The 19,889-nt window shown below is 50.5% G+C and overlaps 1 protein-coding gene across 1 annotated transcript in view; it reads left to right on the top strand.

The window, feature by feature from the left end:
* The window catches only part of LOC109896121 (dedicator of cytokinesis protein 8), a gene marked incomplete in the record, with an annotated part of 85,834 nt that overhangs the window by 58,672 nt on the left and 7,273 nt on the right, over window positions 1–19,889 (top strand). The window contains 12 exon segments of the mRNA XM_031829749.1: window positions 506–640; window positions 728–880; window positions 9,773–9,931; window positions 10,013–10,113; window positions 10,752–10,944; window positions 11,193–11,336; window positions 11,444–11,575; window positions 11,790–11,924; window positions 14,533–14,619; window positions 14,848–15,084; window positions 15,264–15,407; window positions 17,468–17,574. Of these exon segments, the coding sequence (XP_031685609.1) occupies window positions 506–640; window positions 728–880; window positions 9,773–9,931; window positions 10,013–10,113; window positions 10,752–10,944; window positions 11,193–11,336; window positions 11,444–11,575; window positions 11,790–11,924; window positions 14,533–14,619; window positions 14,848–15,084; window positions 15,264–15,407; window positions 17,468–17,574 (1,727 nt within the window).

Here is a 19,889-nt window from a genome sequence, read left to right on the forward strand (position 1 = left end):
GTGTCTCTCTCTCGCTGTGTCTCTCTCTCGCTGTCTCTCTCTCGCTGTCTCTCTCTCTCGCTGTCTCTCTCTCTCGCTGTCTCTCTCTCTCGCTGTCTCTCTCTCTCTGTCTCTCTCTCTCGCTGTCTGTCTCTCTCTCTCGCTGTCTGTCTCTCTGTCTCTCTCTCTGTCTCTCTCTCGCTGTGTCTCTCTCTCGCTGTGTCTCTCTCTCGCTGTGTCTCTCTCTCGCTGTCTCTCTCTCTCGCTGTCTCTCTCTCTCTCTCTCTCTTGAGATGACTGCAGACTAAGGGAGGGATGACTGCAGACTAACTGTTCTACAAATCACCTTGCATCTGCAATAACTACTGCTTGTTTGTAGATCAGTCTGTCAGCATTTACCCACAACGCATCACAAAATTATACTCTCTTGAACACAGCCAACATCATAGTGTCCTCTCTAGTCCCATTGGCTGACATTATTCTCTCTCTCCCTTGTGATTGGTTGTCATGAATGTCTTCCATACAGGCTGTTCCATTGGCTGACTGTAAGGAAAGTGTTGTGGGTGGTGTGTTGAGGGTGTTGCTACACTGTCTCACCTGCAACCAGAGTACAACCTTCCTGTCTCACTGCTTCAGCACACTGCGAGCACTCGTCGTCAAGGTATTGTCTATATACAATATATACTGACGGTATTGTGTGTGTGTATGGATGTGTGTGCGTGTACTCACAGTATTGTGTGTGTTATAGTTTGGTGACCTGTTATTTGAAGAGGAAGCCGAGCAGTGTGCAGACCTGTGTCAGAAGGTGCTACAGCACTGTAGCAGTCCTGTGGATGGAAATAGAAGCCAGGCCTGCGCTACCCTATACCTCATCATGAGATACAGCTTCAGCTCAGCCAATGTGAGCACACAGACGCGCGCACACACACACACACACACACACACACACACACCACACACACAGAGAGATTCCGTCTCATCCTTTTTCCTCTACCACCCAGTCGTTTCCATGTCTATTTTGAGCTCAGTGGAGAAAGTTGCTGAATGATGTGTTTCTGGGTACTTAGAAGTGAACAGGGAGATATGTCACTGTCTACCCCTGTGTCCCTGCCTTTCTGTAAGTAATGACAGTACAAGTGAGAAAAAGGGAGAGGGAGAGGGGCACCACCAGGCACCTCACCACCCCAACCAGCCAACACCCTCCCACCCCGACCAGCCAACACCCTCCCACCCCGACCAGCCAACACCCTCCCACCCCGACCAGCCAACACCCCCCCACCCCGACCAGCAACACCTCCCCACCCCGACCAGCCAACACCCCCCCACCGACCAGCCAACACCCTCCCCAACCGACCAGCCAACACCCTCCCCAACCGACCAGCCAACACCCTCCCACCCTGACCAGCCAACGGACCAGCCAACACCCTCCCCACGGACCAGCCAACACCCTCCCCAACGGACCAGCCAACACCCTCCCCAACGGACCAGCCAACACCCTCCCCAACGGACCAGCCAACACCTCCCCAACGGACCAGCCAACACCCTCCCCAAAGACCAGCCAACACCTCCCCAACGGACCAGCCAACACCCTCCCAACGGACCAGCCAACACCCTCCCCAAGGACCAGCCAACACCTCCCAACGGACCAGCCAACAACCTCCCAACGGACCAGCCAAACACCTCCCAACGGACCAGCCAACCCCTCCCCAACGGACCAGCCAACACCCTCCCCAACGGACCAGCCAACACCCTCCCCAACGGACCAGCCAACACCCTCCCCAACGGACCAGCCAACACCTCCCCCAACGGACCAGCCAACACCCTCCACCCCGACCAGCAACACCCTCCCCACCCGACCAGCCAACCCCTCCCCACCCCGACCAGCCAACACCCTCCCCACCCGACCAGCCAACACCCTCCCCACCCCGACCAGCCAACACCCTCCCCACCCGACCAGCCAACACCCTCCCCACCCCGACCCAACACCCTCCCACCCCGACCAGCCAACACCCTCCCCACCCCCGACCAGCCAACACCCTCCCACCCCGACAGCCACCCTCCCCACCCCGACCAGCCAAACCCTCCCCACCCCGACCAGCAACACCCTCCCCACCCCGACCAGCCAACACCCTCCCCACCCCGACCAGCACACCCTCCCCACCCCGACCAGCCAACACCCTCCCCACCCGACCAGCCAAACCCTCCCCACCCCGACCAGCCAACACCCTCCCCACCCCGACCAGCCACACTCCCCACCCCGACCAGCAAACACCCTCCCCACCCCGACCAGCCAACACCCTCCCCCCGACCAGCCAAAACACCCCCCACCCGACCAGCCAACACCCTCCCACCCCGACCAGCCAACACCCTCCCCACCCGACCAGCCACACCCTCCCCACCCCGACCAGCCAACACCCTCCCCCCACCCCGACCAGCCAACACCCTCCCCACCCCGACCAGCCAACACCCTCCCCACCCCGACCAGCCAACACCCTCCCCACCCCGACCAGCCAACACCCTCCCCACCCGACCAGCCAACACCCTCCCCACCCGACCAAACAGCCAACACCCCCCCCACCCCGACCAGCCAACACCCTCCCCACCCGACCAGCCAACACCCTCCCCACCCCGACCAGCCAACACCTCCCCACCCGACCAGCCAACACCCTCCCCACCCCGACCAGCCAACACCCTCCACCCCGACCAGCCAACACCCTCCCCACCCGACCAGCCAACACCTCCCCACCCCGACCAGCCAACACCCTCCCACCCCGACCAGCCAACACCCTCCCCACCCCGACCAGCCAACACCCTCCCCACCCGACCAGCCAACACACTCCCCACCCCGACCGCCAACACCCTCCCACCCCGACCAGCCAACACCCTCCCCACCCCGACCAGCCAACACCCTCCCCACCCCGACCAGCAAACACCCTCCCCACCCCGACCAGCCAACACCCTCCCCACCCCGACCAGCCAACACCCTCCCCACCCCGACCAGCCAACACCCTCCACCCCGACCAGCCAACACCCTCCCCACCCGACCAGCCAACACCTCCCACCCGACCAGCAAACACCCTCCCACCCCGACCAGCCAACACCCTCCCCACCCCGACCAGCCAACACCCTCCCCACCCGACCAGCCAACACCCTCCCCACCCGACCAGCCAACACTCCCCACCCGACCAGCCAACACCCTCCCCACCGACCAGCCAACACCCTCCCCACCCCGACCAGCCAACACCCTCCCCACCCCGACCAGCCAACACCCTCCCACCCCGACCAGCCAACACCCTCCCCACCCCGACCAGCCAACACCCTCCCACCCCGACCAGCCAACACCCTCCCCACCCCGACCAGCCAACACCCTCCCCACCCGACCAGCCAACACCCTCCACCCCGACCAGCCAACACCCTCCCCCCCGACCAGCCAACACCTCCCCACCCGACCAGCCAACACCCTCCCCACCCCGACCAGCCCAACACCCTCCCCACCCCGACCAGCCAACACCCTCCCCACCCCGACCAGCCAACACCTCCCCACCCCGACCAGCCAACACCTCCCCACCCCGACCAGCCAACACCCTCCCCACCCGACCAGCCAACACCCTCCCCACCCGACCAGCCAACCCCTCCCCACCCGACCAGCCAAACCCTCCCCACCCCGACCAGCCAACACCTCCCCACCCCGACCAGCCAACACCCTCACACCCCGACCAGTCAACACCCTCCCAAACAACCATGGCCACAGCTCAACCATGGCCCAGGGGGGGGGAGGGAGGGAGGGAGGGAAGGGTAGTGCGGTAGGGAGGGAGGGAGGGGTAGGGTGAGAGGGAGGGGTAGGGTGAGAGGGAGGGAGGGGTAGGGTGAGAGGGAGGGAGGGGGTAGGGTAGTGCTGTAGGGAGGGAAGGGTAGTGCTGTAGGGGGAGGGAGGGAGGGGGTAGGGAGGGAGGGAAGGGTAGTGCGGTAGGGGGTAGGGAGGGAAAGAAAGGTAGGGAGGGAGGGAAGGGTAGTACGGTGGAGGGAAGGGTAGTGCTGTAGGGAGGGAGGGAAGGGTAGTGCTGTAGGGAGGGGGGGGGTAGAGCGAGAGGGGGGGGGTAGTACGGTAGGGGGAGGGAAGGGTAGTGCTGTAGGGAGGGAAGGGTAGGTAGTGCTGTAGGGAGGGGAAGGGTAGTGTTGTAGGGAGGGAAGGGTAGTACTGTAGGGAGGGGAGGGAAGGGTAGTGCTGTAGGGAGGGAAGGGTAGTGCGGTAGGGAAGGGTAGTGCGGGTAGGGAGGGAGGGAAGGTTAGTGCGGTAGGTAGGGAGGGAGGGAGGGGTAGTACGGGAGGGAGGGAAGGGTAGTACGGTAGGGAGGGAAGGGTAGTACGGTAGGGAGGGAAGGGTAGTGCTGTAGGGAGGGAGGGAAGGGGTAGTGCGGTGGGGGAGGGCGGGGAGGGAAGGGTAGTGCGGTGGTGCGGTAGGGAGGGAGGGAAGGGTAGTGCGGGGTAGGGAGGGAGGGAAGGGTAGTGCGGTGGTAGGGATGGAGGGAGGGAAGGGTAGTGCGGTAGGGAGGGAGGAGGGAAGGGTAGTAGGGAGGGAAGGGTAGTGCTGTGGGGAGGGAAGGGTAGTGCTGTAGGGAGGGGAGGGAAGGGTAGTGCTGTAGGGAGGGAAGGGTAGTGCGGTAGGGAGGGAGGGAAAGGTAGTGCGGTAGGGAGGGAGGGAAGGGTAGTACGGTAGGGAGGGAAGGGTAGTGCTGTAGGGAGGGAGGGAAGGGTAGTGCGGTAGGGAGGGAAGGGTAGTGCGGTAGGGAGGGAGGGAAGGGTAGTGCGGTAGGGATGGAGGGAGGGAAGGGTAGTGCGGTAGGGATGGAGGGAGGGAAGGGTAGTACGGTAGGGAGGGAAGGGTAGTGCTGTGGGGAGGGAAGGGTAGGTTGTAGGGAGGGAAGGGTTAGTGCTTGTAGGGAGGGAAGGGTAGGTTAGTTGCTGTAGGGAGGGGAAGGGTAGTGCAAGTAGGGAGGGATAAGGGTAGTGCTGTAGGGAGGGAAGGGAGGGAAGGGTAGTGCGGTAGGGAGGGAAGGGTAGTGCTGTAGGGAGGGAAGGGAGGGAAGGGTCGTGCTGTAGGGAGGGAAGGGTAGTGCGGGTAGGGAGGGAAGGGTAGTGCGGTAGGGAGGGAGGGAAGGTAGTGCAGGTACGGGAGGGAGGGAAGGGTTTAGTGCTGTAGGGAGGAGGGAAGGGTTAGTGCTGTAGGGAGGGAAGGGTAGTGGCTGTAGGGACGGGAAGGGAGGGGAAAGAGTCGTGCTTGTAGGGAGGGAAGGGTAGTGCGGTAGGGAGGAAGGGTAGTGCTGTAGGGAGGGAAGGGAGGAAGGTGTAGTGCTGTAAGGGGAGGGAAGGTAGTGCTTGTAGGAAGGGAGGGAAGGGTAGTGCTGTAGGAAGGGAGGGAAGGGTAGTGCTGTAGGAAGGGAGGGAAGGGTAGTGCGGTAGGGAGGGAAGGGTAGTGCGGTAGGGAGGGAAGGGAAGTGCGGTAGGGTAGTGCTGTAGGGAGGGAAGGGTAGTGCTGAGGGAGGGAAGGGTAGTGCGGGGGTAGGGAGGGAGGGAAGGTAGTGCGGTAGGGAGGGAGGGAAGGGTAGTGCGGTAGGGAGGGAGGGAAGGGTAGTGCGGTAGGGAGGGAGGGAAGGGTAGTGCGGTAGGGAGGGAGGGAAGGGTAGTGCGGTGGGAGGGAGGGAAGGGAAGGGTAGTGCGGTAGGGAGGGAGGGAAGGGTAGTGCGGTAGGGAGGGAGGGAAGGGTAGTGCGGTAGGGAGGGAGGGAAGGGTAGTGCGGTAGGGAGGGAGGGAAGGGTAGTGCGGTAGGGAGGGAGGGAAAGGGTAGTGCGGTAGGGAGGGAGGGAGGGAGGGAAGGGTTAGTGCGGTAGGGAGGGAAGGGTAGTGCTGTAGGGAGGGAGGGAAGGGTTAGTGCGGGTGTAGGGAGGAGGAAAGGGTAGTGCGTAGGGAGGGAGGGCAGGGTAGTGCGGTAGGGATGGAGGGAGGGAAGGGTAGTGCGGTAGGGATGGGAGGGAGGGAAGGTAGTACGGTTAGGGAGGGAAGGGTAGTGCTTGTGGGGAGGGAAGGGGTAGTGCTGTAGGGAGGGAAGGGTAGTGCTTGTAGGGAGGGAAGGGTAGTGCTGTAGGGAGGGAAGGGTAGTGCAGTAGGGAGGGAAGGGTAGTGATGTATGGGAGGGAAGGGAGGGAAGGGTTAGTTCGGTGGTAGGGAGGGGAAGGGTGTGCTGTAGGGAGGGAAGGGAGGGAAGGGTTAGTGCTTGTAGGGAGGGAAGGGTAGTGCGGGTAGGGAGGGAGGGAAGGGTTAGTACGGGAGGAGGGAAGGGTAGTACGGTAGGGAGGAACGGGTAGTACGGTAGGGAGGGAAGGGTAGTGTCTGTAGGGAGGGAGGAAGGGTTAGTGCGGTAGGTAGGGAGGGAGGGAGGGAAGGGTAGTGCGGTAGGCGAGGGAGAGGGAAGGGTAGTGCGGTAGGGAGGGAGGGAAGGGTAGTGCGGTAGGGATGGAGGGAGGGAAGGGTAGTGCGGTAGGGGAGGGAGGGAGGGAAGGGTTAGTAGGGAGGGAAGGGTAGTGGCTGTGGGGACGGGAAGGGTAGTGCTGTAGGGAGGGGAGGGAAGGGTAGTGCTTGTAGGGAGGGAAGGTAGTGCGGGTAGGAGGGGAGGGAAAGGTAGTGCGGTAGGGAGGGAGGGAAGGGTAGTACGGTAGGGAGGGAAGGGTAGTGCTGTAGGGAGGGAGGGAAGGGTTAGTGCGGTAGGGGAGGGAAGGGTAGTGCGGTAGGGAGGGAGGGAAGGTTTAGTGCGGTAGGGCTGGAGGGAGGAAGGTAGGAAGGGTAGTGCGGTAGGGATGGAGGGAGGGAAGGGTAGTACGGTAGGGAGGGAAGGGTAGTGCTGTGGGGAGGGAAGGGTAGTGCTGTAGGGAGGGAAGGGTAGTGCTGTAGGGAGGGAAGGGTAGTGCTGTAGGGAGGGAAGGGTAGTGCAGTAGGGAGGGAAGGGTAGTGCTGTAGGGAGGGAAGGGAGGGAAGGGTAGTGCGGTAGGGAGGGAAGGGTAGTGCTGTAGGGAGGGAAGGGAGGGAAGGGTAGTGCTGTAGGGAGGGAAGGTAGTGCGGTAGGGAGGGAAGTGTAGTGCGGTAGGGAGGGAGGGAAGGGTTAGTGCGGTAGGGAGGGAGGGAAGGGTAGTGCTGTAGGGAGGGAGGGAAGGGTAGTGCTGTAGGGAGGGAAGGGTAGTGCTGTAGGGAGGGAAGGGAGGGAAGAGTAGTGCTGTAGGGAGGGAAGGGTAGTGCGGTAGGGAGGGAAGGGTAGTGCTGTAGGGAGGGAAGGGAGGGAAGGGTAGTGCTGTAGGGAGGGAAGGGTAGTGCTGTAGGAAGGGAGGGAAGGGTAGTGCTGTAGGAAGGGAGGGAAGGGTAGTGCTAGGTAGGAAGGGAGGGAAGGGTAGTGCGGTAGGGAGGGAAGGGTAGGTGCGGTAGGGAGGGAAGGGAAGTGCGGTAGGGTAGTGCTGTAGGGAGGGAAGGGTAGTGCTGTAGGGAGGGAAGGGTAGTGGCGGTAGGGGTAGGGAGGAGGGAAGGGTAGTGCGGGTAGGGTAGGGAGGGAGGGAAGGGTAGTGCGGTCGGGAGGGGGAAGGGTAGTGCGGGAGGGAGGGTAGGGAAGGTTGTAGGGAGGAGGGAAGGGTAGTGCGGGGTAGGGAGGGAGGAAGGGTAGTGCGGTAGGGAGGGAGGGAAGGGTAGTGCGGGTAGGGAGGGAGGGAAGGGTAGTGCGGTGGGAGGGAGGGAAGGGGTAGTGCGGTGGTAGGGAGGGAGGGAAGGGTAGTGCGGTAGGGAGGGAGGGAAGGGTAGTGCGGTAGGGAGGGAGGGAAGGGTAGGCGGGAGGGAGGGATGGGAAGGGTAGTGCGGTAGGGAAGGGAGGGAGGGAGGGAAGGGTAGTGCGGTAGGGAGGGAGGGAAGGGTAGTGCGTAGGGAGGGAGGGAAGGGTAGTGCGGTAGGGAGGGAGGGAAGGGTAGTGCTCTGTAGGGAGGGAGGGAAGGGTAGTGCTGTAGGGAGGGAGGGAAGGGTAGTGCTGTAGGAGGGAGGGAAGGGTAGTGCTGTAGGGAGGGAAGGGTAGTGCTGTAGGGGAGGGAAGGGTAGTGCTGTAGGGAGTGAACGGAGGGAAGGGTAGTGCATGTAGGGGAGAGAAGGGTAGTGCTGGAGAGATTTGCACATCAAAGCGTTTCCACCGCCATTTCACACGTTTAATTTTACAGACCAAAAACGACTCACCTTGTCTAGGGTATTCTGTTTTGTCCACATTTTGAACATTTACCGACACATTTTTCTGTTTCCATCAGGCCTGTATTGACATTTCTTTTTATCCGGCATAAGGTTGGACGGAAACCTGGTTGTAGGTAAGAGAAAGGCAGAGAGAAGGATGGAAAGAAACAAGGAATAACACCATCACTCAGTGATAGTGACCCCAGCACAGGGAAGACACACACACACAAAACGTATCAGGCCTGGCGCCACACTCGGTTTAACAGAATGGGGCCGTAGAGATGATCCATAGGTGATTATGTCTCAGCTAATGGGAGATAATTTCTCGCTTTGCTGATGATGGCAGAGATGGATGGGGTTATATATATATATATACACACACACACACACACACACACACACACACACACACACAACCATGTCAGCGCCAAGCCCTCCGTTACCTGGAGGAAACTCTGTGACCCCCCCCCCAGCAACAACTGGACTGACCGAGAAAGAACATGAAGGATAAGGAGAAAGAGACAGAGATGGTAGTGAAAAGGAGACAGCGAGAGCGATTCAGAGAGGGAGAGGGTGAAGGAGACAGAGAGAGATTCAGAGAGAATGGGAAAGCAACAGTGAGAGAGAGATTCAGAGAAGGAAGGAGACAGAGCAAGAGAGATTCAAAGAAAGGGACAGAGAGAGAGGTTCAGAGAAAAAGGCAGAGGGAGACAGACCTAGACAAGTAGACCGACTTAAAGGGGAATATTGACAACCCTAAAGTCTACTTTATTAGCCAATACATGACTGAGCAATGTCATATCATTCTTTAATATATGCTTTTTATAGTTGAGCTTTTTATGAATACAGCCAGCCTGTGTTAATGTCCCTCCACTCCAAGCCCTGATTATGAGTATGGGCCTCCTCCTTGTCAAGGGCCACAGGACAGGTCCCTCTCTGTCTACAGAGATGGACAGAGGGCCACGGGACAGGTCCCTCTCTGTCTACAGAGATGGACAGAGGGCCACGGGACAGGTCCCTCTCTGTCTACAGAGATGGACAGAGGGCCACGGGACAGGTCCCTCTCTGTCTACAGAGATGGACAGAGGGCCACGGGACAGGTCCCTCTCTGTCTACAGAGATGGACAGAGGGCCACGGGACAGGTCCCTCTCTGTCTACAGAGATGGACAGAGGGCCACGGGACAGGTCCCTCTCTGTCTACAGAGATGGACAGAGGGCCACGGGACAGGTCCCTCTCTGTCTACAGAGATGGACAGAGGGCCACGGGACAGGTCCCTCTCTGTCTACAGAGATGGACAGAGGGCCACGGGACAGGTCCCTCTCTGTCTACAGAGATGGACAGAGGGCCACAGGACAGGTCCCTCTCTGTCTACAGAGATGGACAGAGGGCCACAGGACAGGTCCCTCTCTGTCTACAGAGATGGGCCATTTAAAAAAAGTACTGCACTATGTATGTAATGGGGTGCTATTTGGGACACAGTCTAGATCCCACCTAACCCCAGATACTCCTGCCCCTGTTCCTCTCGCTCTCTCTGTGCTGTGTAGAACTTCTCCCGGGTGAAGATGCAGGTGACTATGTCTCTAGCCTCTCTGGTGGGGAAGTCCTCGGACTTCCATGAGGAGTACCTCCGCAGGTCCCTACGCACCATACTGGCCTATGCAGAAGAGGACACAGAGATGCAGAACACACCGCTGCCCTCACAGGTACACACACACACACACACACACACACACACACACACACACAACACACATGTTGATATCAACCCTAGTGTTATTGTGTAGGTGGATGAGCTGCTGAGGAACTTAAACAGTATCCTGTCAGACACGGTGAAGATGAGAGAGTTCCAGGAAGACCCAGAGATGCTCATGGACCTCATGTACAGGTACTCACTCACTCCCTCCTTCACTCCTGCTGTAGGGCTCTGTGTATGTTTTTCTCCTGGTTCCTATTCATTTCTTTGTGGATTGGTTTCTTCTCTGTTTGTTCCTCACTATGGAAACCATGTGGTAGCAGTTTGGGACATGTAAATCCATGTGTATGTAAATCCATACCGAGTTTGTGTGGGTGTGAATGCAGACTCTCTGTGCATGTGTCATCTGCTTACATTCTGCATGTCTACAAATACATTCTTGTTTTTCATTCTGCATAAGCCAAGCATCTGTAAAAGGTTATGAATTATTGAATTTACATTATGCTACCTAAAACTGACTCCCAGCCCTCCTCAAATGCTTCCCTCACCCCAAACCATTCACTCACTGACCTCCCAGCCTAACAGGATGCAAGGAGAACACATTATTATAGCTGATTACAGGACCCATATACACAAAGCGTCTAATCTAGAATCAGGTCCCACCGTCCGTTCATTACAATCTAAAGGGGAAAACTGATCCTAGCTCAGCATTTCTTCTCTGAGAAGTTTTATGAATATAGTCCCAGATCTACAGGAGTACCTAAGAGCTTGAGTACTGGGGTTGGTTTGGATTTCAGCATCACTCCCCCTCTCCCTCCTTCTGTCTCCAGGATAGCGAAGGGTTACCAGACGTCTCCTGACCTGAGGTTGACCTGGCTGCAGAACATGGCGGAAAAACACAAGAACAGGAAGTGTTTTACTGAGTCGGCCATGTGTCTGGTCCATGCTGCAGCCCTGGTGGCTGAATACCTCAGCATGCTGGAGGACCACAAATACCTACCTGTGGGCAGTGTCACCTTTCAGGTGGGTACCTAGACTGTTCACTTACTCACTCACTCACTCACTCACTCACTACTGATTATGGTCTGTTGCCATAAAGGGGAACTGTAAACTCAATGTAATGTTTCATTGATTGGCTGCTGTCTTGCTTAATCACTTCATGACTTCGTTTTTTGTGAAAAACAAAACTGTCAGTAATACCTGATTGATTAATTGATTGATTCCCATTTGTAACATGCCGGATGAGTCTGATTGGTTGGTTGCTTCTATAGAACATCTCTCCCAATGTGCTGGAGGAGTCAGCGGTATCAGATGACATACTGTCCCCGGATGAGGACGGTGTCTGTTCAGGACAATACTTCACCACCAGTGGTCTGGTGGGCCTACTGAAGCAGGCTGCGGAACTCTTCAGCAACGTAAGACACACAAACAAACAAAAGCGGATCCTAAATAATGGTACTGCTGCACTCACATAAAGACACTCAACACTGGTGATAATAGTGTGTTGTTGCTTTGATTTCAGGGTGGTCTGTATGAGACAGTGAATGAAGTGTATAAGATCATAATGCCTGTTCTGGAGGCTCACAGAGATTTCCGGGAGCTGGTCTCTACTCACGAGAAACTCCAGAGAGCCTTCGACAACATCATTCAGAAGGTACAGACCGACATCAGCGTGGACTACTCTATATGAAGGGGTTACAGTCACAATACACATGAAGTACTTAGAATTCTAGTGAAATGATTAGAGTTGGACATTGATGTGCTGTATTTGGAGGAAAGCTGTCTACCTATTTCCTTCACTTGGATGTTAATTATTCTTTTTTGTATATAATGTTACAAGTCGCTTTCACGTGTTTGTCGCGTCGCAGGGCCATAAGAGGATGTTTGGGACGTATTTCCGGGTGGGTTTTTATGGGGCCAAGTTTGGAGACCTGGACGAACAGGAGTTTGTTTACAAGGAGCCAGGGATCACCCACCTGCCAGAGATATCCCACAGACTGGAGGTAACTGAGAGAGAGCGTCTGCGTGCGTGTCTGTGCGTTCATGGGTGCATGCTTTTACTGCATCTATTCACGAGTACTGCATTTATTCATGTTAGTACTGCATTTATTCATGTTAGTACTGCATTTATTCATGTTAGTACTGCATTTATTCATGTTAGTACTGCATTTATTCATGTTAGTACTGCATTTATTCATGTTAGTACTGCATTTATTCATGTTAGTACTGCATTTATTCATGTTAGTACTGCATTTATTCATGTTAGTACTGCATTTATTCATGTTAGTACTGCATTTATTCATGTTAGTACTGCATTTATTCATGTTAGTACTGGCATTTATTCATGTTAGTACTGCATTTATTCAAGGTTAGTACTGCATTTATTCATGTTAGTACTGCATCTATTCACAGGAGTACTGCATCTATTCACAGGAGTACTGCATCTATTCACTAGGAGTACTGCATCTATTACTAGGAGTACTGCATCTATTTCATAGGAGTACTGCATCTATTTATAGGAGTACTGCATCTATTTATAGGAGTACTGCATCTATTTACAGGAGTACTGCATCTATTTATAGGAGTACTGCATCTATTCACTAGGAGTACTGCATCTATTTATAGGAGTACTGCATCTATTTATAGGAGTACTGCATCTATTTATAGGAGTACTGCATCTATTTATAGGAGTACTGCATCTATTTATAGGAGTACTGCATCTATTTATAGGAGTACTGCATCTATTTATAGGAGTACTGCATCTATTTATAGGCGTACTGCATCTATTTATAGGCGTACTGCATCTATTTATAGGCGTACTGCATCTATTTATAGGAGTACTTGCATCTATTTATAGGAGTACTGCATCTATTTATAGGAGTACTGCATCTATTTATAGGAGTACTGCATCTATTTATAGGAGTACTGCATCTATTTATAGGAGTACTGCATCTATTTATAGGAGTACTGCATCTATTTATAGGAGTACTGCATCTATTTATAGGAGTACTGCATCTATTTATAGGAGTACTGCATCTATTTATAGGAGTACTGCATCTATTATAGGAGTACTGCATCTATTTATAGGAGTACTGCATCTATTTCATAGGAGTACTGCATCTATTATAGGAGTACTGCATCTATTTATAGGAGTACTGCATCTATTTATAGGGTACTGCATCTATTTATAGGAGTACTGCATCTATTTATAGGCGTACTGCATCTATTTATAGGCGTTACTGCATCTATTTATAGGAGTACTGCATCTATTTATAGGCGTACTGTACTGCATCTATTTATAGGAGTTACCTGCATCTATTTATAGGAGTACTGCATCTATTTATAGGAGTACTGCATCTATTTATAGGAGTACTGCATCTATTTATAGGAGTACTGCATCTATTTATAGGAGTACTGCATCTATTATAGGAGTACTTGCATCTATTTATAGGATACTGCATTCTATTTATAGGAGTACTGCATCTATTATAGGAGTACGCATCTATTTATAGAGTACTGCATCTATTTATAGGAGTACTGCATCTATTTATAGGAGTACTGCATCTATTTATAGGAGTACTGCATCTATTTATAGGAGTACTGCATCTATTTATAGGAGTACTGCATCTATTTATAGGAGTACTGCATCTTTATAGGAGTACTGCATCTATTTATAGGAGTACTGCATCTATTTATAGGAGTACTGCATCTATTTATAGAGTACTGCATCTATTTATAGGAGTACTGCATCTATATTTTATAGGAGTACTGCATCTATTTATAGGTAGTCTACGCATCTATTTATAGGAGTACTGCATCTATTTATAGGAGTACTGCATCTATTTATAGGAGTTACTTCATCTATTTATAGGAGTACTGCATCTATTTATAGGAGTACTGCATCTATTTATAGGAGTACTGCATCTATTTATAGGAGTACTGCATCTATTTATAGGAGTACTGCATCTATTTATAGGAGTACTGCATCTATTATAGGAGTACTGCATCTATTTATAGGAGTACTGCATCTATTTATAGGAGTACTGCATCTCTTTATAGGAGTACTGCATCTATTTATAGGAGTACTGCATCTATTTATAGGAGTACTGCATCTATTTATAGGAGTACTGCATCTATTTATAGGAGTACTGCATCTATTTATAGGAGTACTGCATCTATTTATAGGAGTACTGCATCTATTTATAGGAGTACTGCATCTATTTATAGGAGTACTGCATCTATTTATAGGAGTACTGCATCTATTATAGGAGTACTGCATCTATTTATAGGAGTACTGCATCTATTTATAGGAGTACTGCATCTATTTATAGGAGTACTGCATCTATTTATAGGAGTACTGCATCTATTTATAGGAGTACTGCATCTATTTATAGGAGTACTGCATCTATTTATAGGAGTACTGCATCTATTTATAGGAGTACTGCATCTATTTATAGGAGGTACTGCATCTATTTATAGGAGTACTGCATCTATTATATAGGAGTACTGCATCTATTTATAGGAGTACTGCATCTATTTATAGGAGTACTGCATCTATTCATAGGAGTACTGCATCTATTCATAGGAGTACTGTATCTATTGGTGTTGTAGAACTTCTACAGTCAGTGTTTTGGCGATGCCCTGGAGATGATCAAAGACTCCAAAGACATAGACAGAAGCAAACTGGATGCTAACAAGGTACAGTATATGACAGTACACCACCAAACCATCCTGTGTTCCTGCTGTGTCCCTTTTCACTACCTTCTGACTCGCATAAAAGTAGAGATGCATCTAGTTGTTTGTGAATGTCAAATTATTGAGAGGAATATTCACAAACAACTAGATGGATCGCCACTTTTATCCCCTCACTCGCTTTTTCTCTCATTCCCCGCCCCTCCGTTCTCTCTCTCTCTCTCCCTCGCACAGGCCTACATACAGATCACCTACGTGGAGCCCTTCTTTGATGACTATGAGATGAAAGACCGCCTGACCAACTTTGAGAAGAACTTCAACTTGCGTCGCTTCATGTACACCACGCCCTTCACAAAGGCCGGGCGGCCGCGCGGTGAGCTCAACGAGCAGTACAAGAGGAAGACCATCCTCACCACCATGCACACCTTCCCCTACATCAAGACACGCATCAACGTCATCCAGAAAGAAGAGGTATGCTGGTAGAACAAAGCCTGTTTAGACACGGCTTTTCAATATTGGGTTCATCTTTGCTTTTTGATCGTTAATGACTCTTAGCCAATTAGACAGATTTATTTTTTATCTGTCTAAATCTAACTTGTACCTTTTCACTTTTTTTGCCTCTCCTTCCTTCTCATCCTCCCATCCCCAAGTTTGACCTGACTCCCATTGAGGTGGCCATCGAGGACATGCAGAAGAAGACCAGGGAGTTAGCAGTAGCCACACACAGGGAGCAGCCCGATGCTAAGATGCTCCAGATGCTTCTACAGGGTTCTGTGGGAGCCACCGTCAACCAGGTACCCCAGCCACCTGTCCTGACCCCAAATACATTTTTCTGCGTCCCCCACACTGGCATTTTTAACATTACTGATTTGAAAGTTACTCATTGACTCCACACATCAAATGAAGAGGAAAAACAAGTGTGAAAAGCCAACTGAAGTGATGGCATAGTGTATCTCGTAGGTGTGAGTTGTATTCTCCTGAATCCTCATCACTAACCTTGAGGAAACATCCAATCTAGGAAGTTAGTAAGTAACTTGATAAAGAGCAGGTGGGAGACATGATACATCAAAGAGTCCAGTTCAACCATAACATCGTCTGTACAGTGCCTCGGCTGATTCAGTTAAAACCTTCATTCACAACCTCTTCTTTCATGTCTGCGCTGAACACTGAAACCCTTTAATCTGATGGCTTACAGCTCCCGTCAAACTTTGGCTAAACGCTAAAGTAATGATGTAGTTACACCAGGCCCCAGCTCTCTTTTGTATAGTCTATTCTGACAGCAACCTTAATGTTCATGCTGCCCATAAACAAGCACAGCCCTGGGCCTAATCAGTAGAGAGGGATGGCTCCCCGCTGTCCGTCCCTCTCTCCAGGCCCTAGTCTAGCACATATGTTTGCGAATGAACCCCGATGAGCATTCTAATGCCTGGCCATGTGAGCGTGCTGTGGTTTCATGATAAATATAAGTTAGGATAACACGATCCCAGAGAGGGAATGAATGGGAGCCAAATGGCTGCTTGTAGGCAGGGTTAGTGGTGACATTAGCCACACAGCGATCAGGCTAATCAGGGGCTCCTTCATCTGATCTCTTCCTTATGTCCTGGCTGAACAGTGTGGCCTTTGGACACTTTGGCTGCGTATCATATGGCACCATATTCCTTATGTAATGGGCTCTGGTCAAAAGAAGTCCACTATCTATGAAATAGAGGGCTGTTTGGAATGCATTCATTACTAAGCATTCAGTTAGTTTCCTCTAATGAAAGTCATTACTGAGTATTCAGTTAGGAAGTAGTTTCCTCTAATGAAAGTCATTACTGAGTATTCAGTTAGGAAGTAGTTTCCTCTAATGAAAGTCATTACTGAGTATTCAGTTAGTTTCCTCTAATGAAAGTCATTACTGAGTATTCAGTTTGGAAGTAGTTTCCTCTAATGAAAGTCATTACTGAGTATTCAGTTAGGAAGTAGTTTCCTCTAATGAAAGTCATTATTGAGTATTCAGTTAGGAAGTAGTTTCCTCTAATGAAAGTCATTACTGAGTATTCAGTTAGGAAGTAGTTTCCTCTAATGAAAGTCATTACTGAGTATTCAGTTAGGAAGTAGTTTCCTCTAATGAAAGTCATTACTAAGTATTCAGTTAGTTTCCTCTAATGAAAGTCATTACTAAGTATTCAGTTAGGAAGTCCTTTCCTCTAATGAAAGTCATTACTGAGTATTCAGTTAGGAAGTAGTTTCCTCTAATGAAAGTCATTACTGAGTATTCAGTTAGGAAGTAGTTTCCTCTAATGAAAGTCATTACTAAGTATTCAGTTAGTTTCCTCTAATGAAAGTCATTACTAAGTATTCAGTTAGGAAGTCCTTTCCTCTAATGAAAGTCATTACTGAGTATTCAGTTAGGAAGTAGTTTCCTCTAATGAAAGTCATTACTGAGTATTCAGTTAGGAAGTAGTTTCCTCTAATGAAAGTCATTACTAAGTATTCAGTTAGTTTCCTCTAATGAAAGTCATTACTAAGTATTCAGTTAGGAAGTAGTTTCCTCTATTGAAAGTCATTACTGACTATTCAGTTAGGAAGTAGTTTCCTCTAATGAAAGTCATTACTAAGTATTCAGTTAGTTTCCTCTAATGAAAGTCATTACTAAGTATTCAGTTAGGAAGTCCTTTCCTCTAATGAAAGTCATTACTAAGTATTCAGTTATTTTCCTCTAATGAAAGTCAATTCTAAGTATTCAGTTAGGAAGTCCTTTCCTCTAATGAAGTTTCCTCTAATGAAAGCAAGGCATTCTTCATTGCTCCCCTCTTTTCCTTCCATCCTTCACTGTGTGTGTGTGTGTGTGTGTGTGTGTGTGTGTGTGTAGGGACCGTTGGAGGTGGCCCAGGTCTTTCTGAATGAGATCCCAGCAGACCCCAAGCTCTTCCGCCACCACAACAAACTGCGCCTGTGTTTCAAAGAGTTCATCATGAGGTGAGAGCCAAACCAAACACTACCGTGCAACTGCAATCCATGCCTACCAGCCAGTGATGAGAATACATCAAACTTACACTTTGTGCTCTCACTTTTGATCTTGCTCTGACACTTGTTTTGGGTGCAGTTCGATTCTCCATCTTTTCCCCAAAGTGTACACTCGTTTTCAATGCCGGCAATAGTACATTTTGTGGTGGAATACAGTGAGGGGAAAAAAGTATTTGATCCCCTGCTGATTTTGTACGTTTGCCCACTGACAAAGAAATTATCCGTCTATAATTTTAATGGTAGGTTTCTTTGAACAGTGAGAGACAGAATAACAACAAAAAAATCCAGAAAAACGCATGTCAAAAATGTTATAAATTGATTTGCAATTTAATGAGGGAAACAAGTATTTGACCCCCTCTCAACCAGAAAGGTTTCTGGCTCCCAGGTGTCTTTTATACAGGTAACGAGCTGAGATTAGGAGCACACTCTTAATGGTAGTGCTCCTAATCTCAGTTTGTTACCTGTATAAAAGACACCTGTCCACAGAAGCAATCAATCAGATTCCAAACTCTCCACCATGGCCAAGACCAAAGAGCTCTCCAAGGATGTCAGGGACAAGATTGTAGACCTACACAAGGCTGGAATGGGCTACAAAACCATCGCCAAGCAGCTTGGTGAGAAGGTGATGACAGTTGTGATTATTCGCAAATGGAAGAAACACAAAAGAACTGTCAATCTCCCTTGGTCTGGGGCTCCATGCAAGATCTCACCTCGTGGAGTTGCAATGATCATGAGAACGGTGAGGAATCAGCCCAGAACTACACAGGAGGATCTTGTCAATGATCTCAAGGCAGCTGGGACCATAGTCACCAAGAAAACAATTGGTAACACTACTCCATGAAGGACTGAAATCCTGCAGCGCCTGCAAGGTCCCCCTGCTCAAGAAAGCACATATACATGCCTGTCTGAAGTTTGCCAATGAACATCTGAATGATTCAGAGGACAACTGGGTGAAAGTGTTGTGGTCAGATGAGACGAAGGAGTGGGACAAAATCCATCCTGACATGTGTGCAAACCTAGTGGCCAACTACAAGAAACATCTGACCTCTGATTGCCAACAAGGGTTTTGCCACCAAGTACTAAGTCATGTTTTGCAGAGGGGTCAAATATTTATTTCCCTCATTAAAATGAAAATCAATTTATAACATTTTTGACATGTGTTTTTCTGGATTGTTTTTGTTGTTATTCTGTCTCTCACTGTTCAAATAAACCTACCATTAAAATTATAGACTGATAATTTCTTTGTCAGTGGGCAAACGTACAAAATCAGCAGGGGATCAAATACTTTTTTCCCTCACTGTATATATTTCTGGCATTAATGGTTATAAAAAAATAGTTTTAGTGGTACTGTTGCATGGTACTATTGGGCTCCCGAGTGGCGCAGTGGTGTAAGGCACTGCATCTCAGTGCTAGAGGCGTCACTATAGACACCCTGGTTCAAATCCAGGCTGTATCACAACCGGCCACAATTGGCCCCGCGTCGTTTGGTTGGTGTAGGCCGTCATTGTAAATAAGAATTTGTTCTTAACTGATTTGTCTAATTAAATAAATGATAATTATACAAAATGGTGGACATGGAAAAGCAAGGGAATGACAGTTAAAACCAGCTATGTATGCACTCACACCATCTGTCTTGTGTGTGTGTTTGGGGTGCAGTGTGACTGTGGTGTTATTACTGGAATACATTCCTAGGTGATACTGAAGGAATCTAGACGTTGTATAAAATCACAACAGGACAGGTGTATTAACTTGTTTCCCCTTTAATATCACTCAGCTGCGTGGAACAGAAAAACGTTATTGTTCCCTGGGGACTTTCATTTTAGTTTGAATATTTTAAACATAATTTAAACCAACCGTCTAAACGGATGAGGCAGGGACTGTGGTGATTTGGTCCAGGGAGTGTGTCTCTGTGTGCGAGTGTGTATGTGTGTCTTGTATCGTTTGCCTCCGAAAGGTGGCTTTCATTTGGGAACCCTCATGTCACATTCCAACTACGTTGATTGCTGCAAGCAGGCCAGCAAATATTTACCGTCATTTCAGAAACATTTATTTTCTTCCATAATCCATGCAAGTTTGCACGAGCTCATTATATTCCAAGTATCCACTTCTCAAGCTGCTCTTTGGTCTGGAAGGACGATGGCTAGCTAGTAGCAACACGTCAACTGAGGTTTTTCGGGGGGGAGTGAAATGCTTTTTTCCCCCCAGCCCCCTTTTTTTCAGCAGTCCCTATGCATTTACTGTATTCTGTTAGATTACATTTGTCATAT

The sequence above is a fragment of the Oncorhynchus kisutch genome, linkage group LG8, assembly GCF_002021735.2.
Source record: "Oncorhynchus kisutch isolate 150728-3 linkage group LG8, Okis_V2, whole genome shotgun sequence".
NCBI classification, from domain to species: Eukaryota; Metazoa; Chordata; class Actinopteri; order Salmoniformes; family Salmonidae; genus Oncorhynchus; species Oncorhynchus kisutch.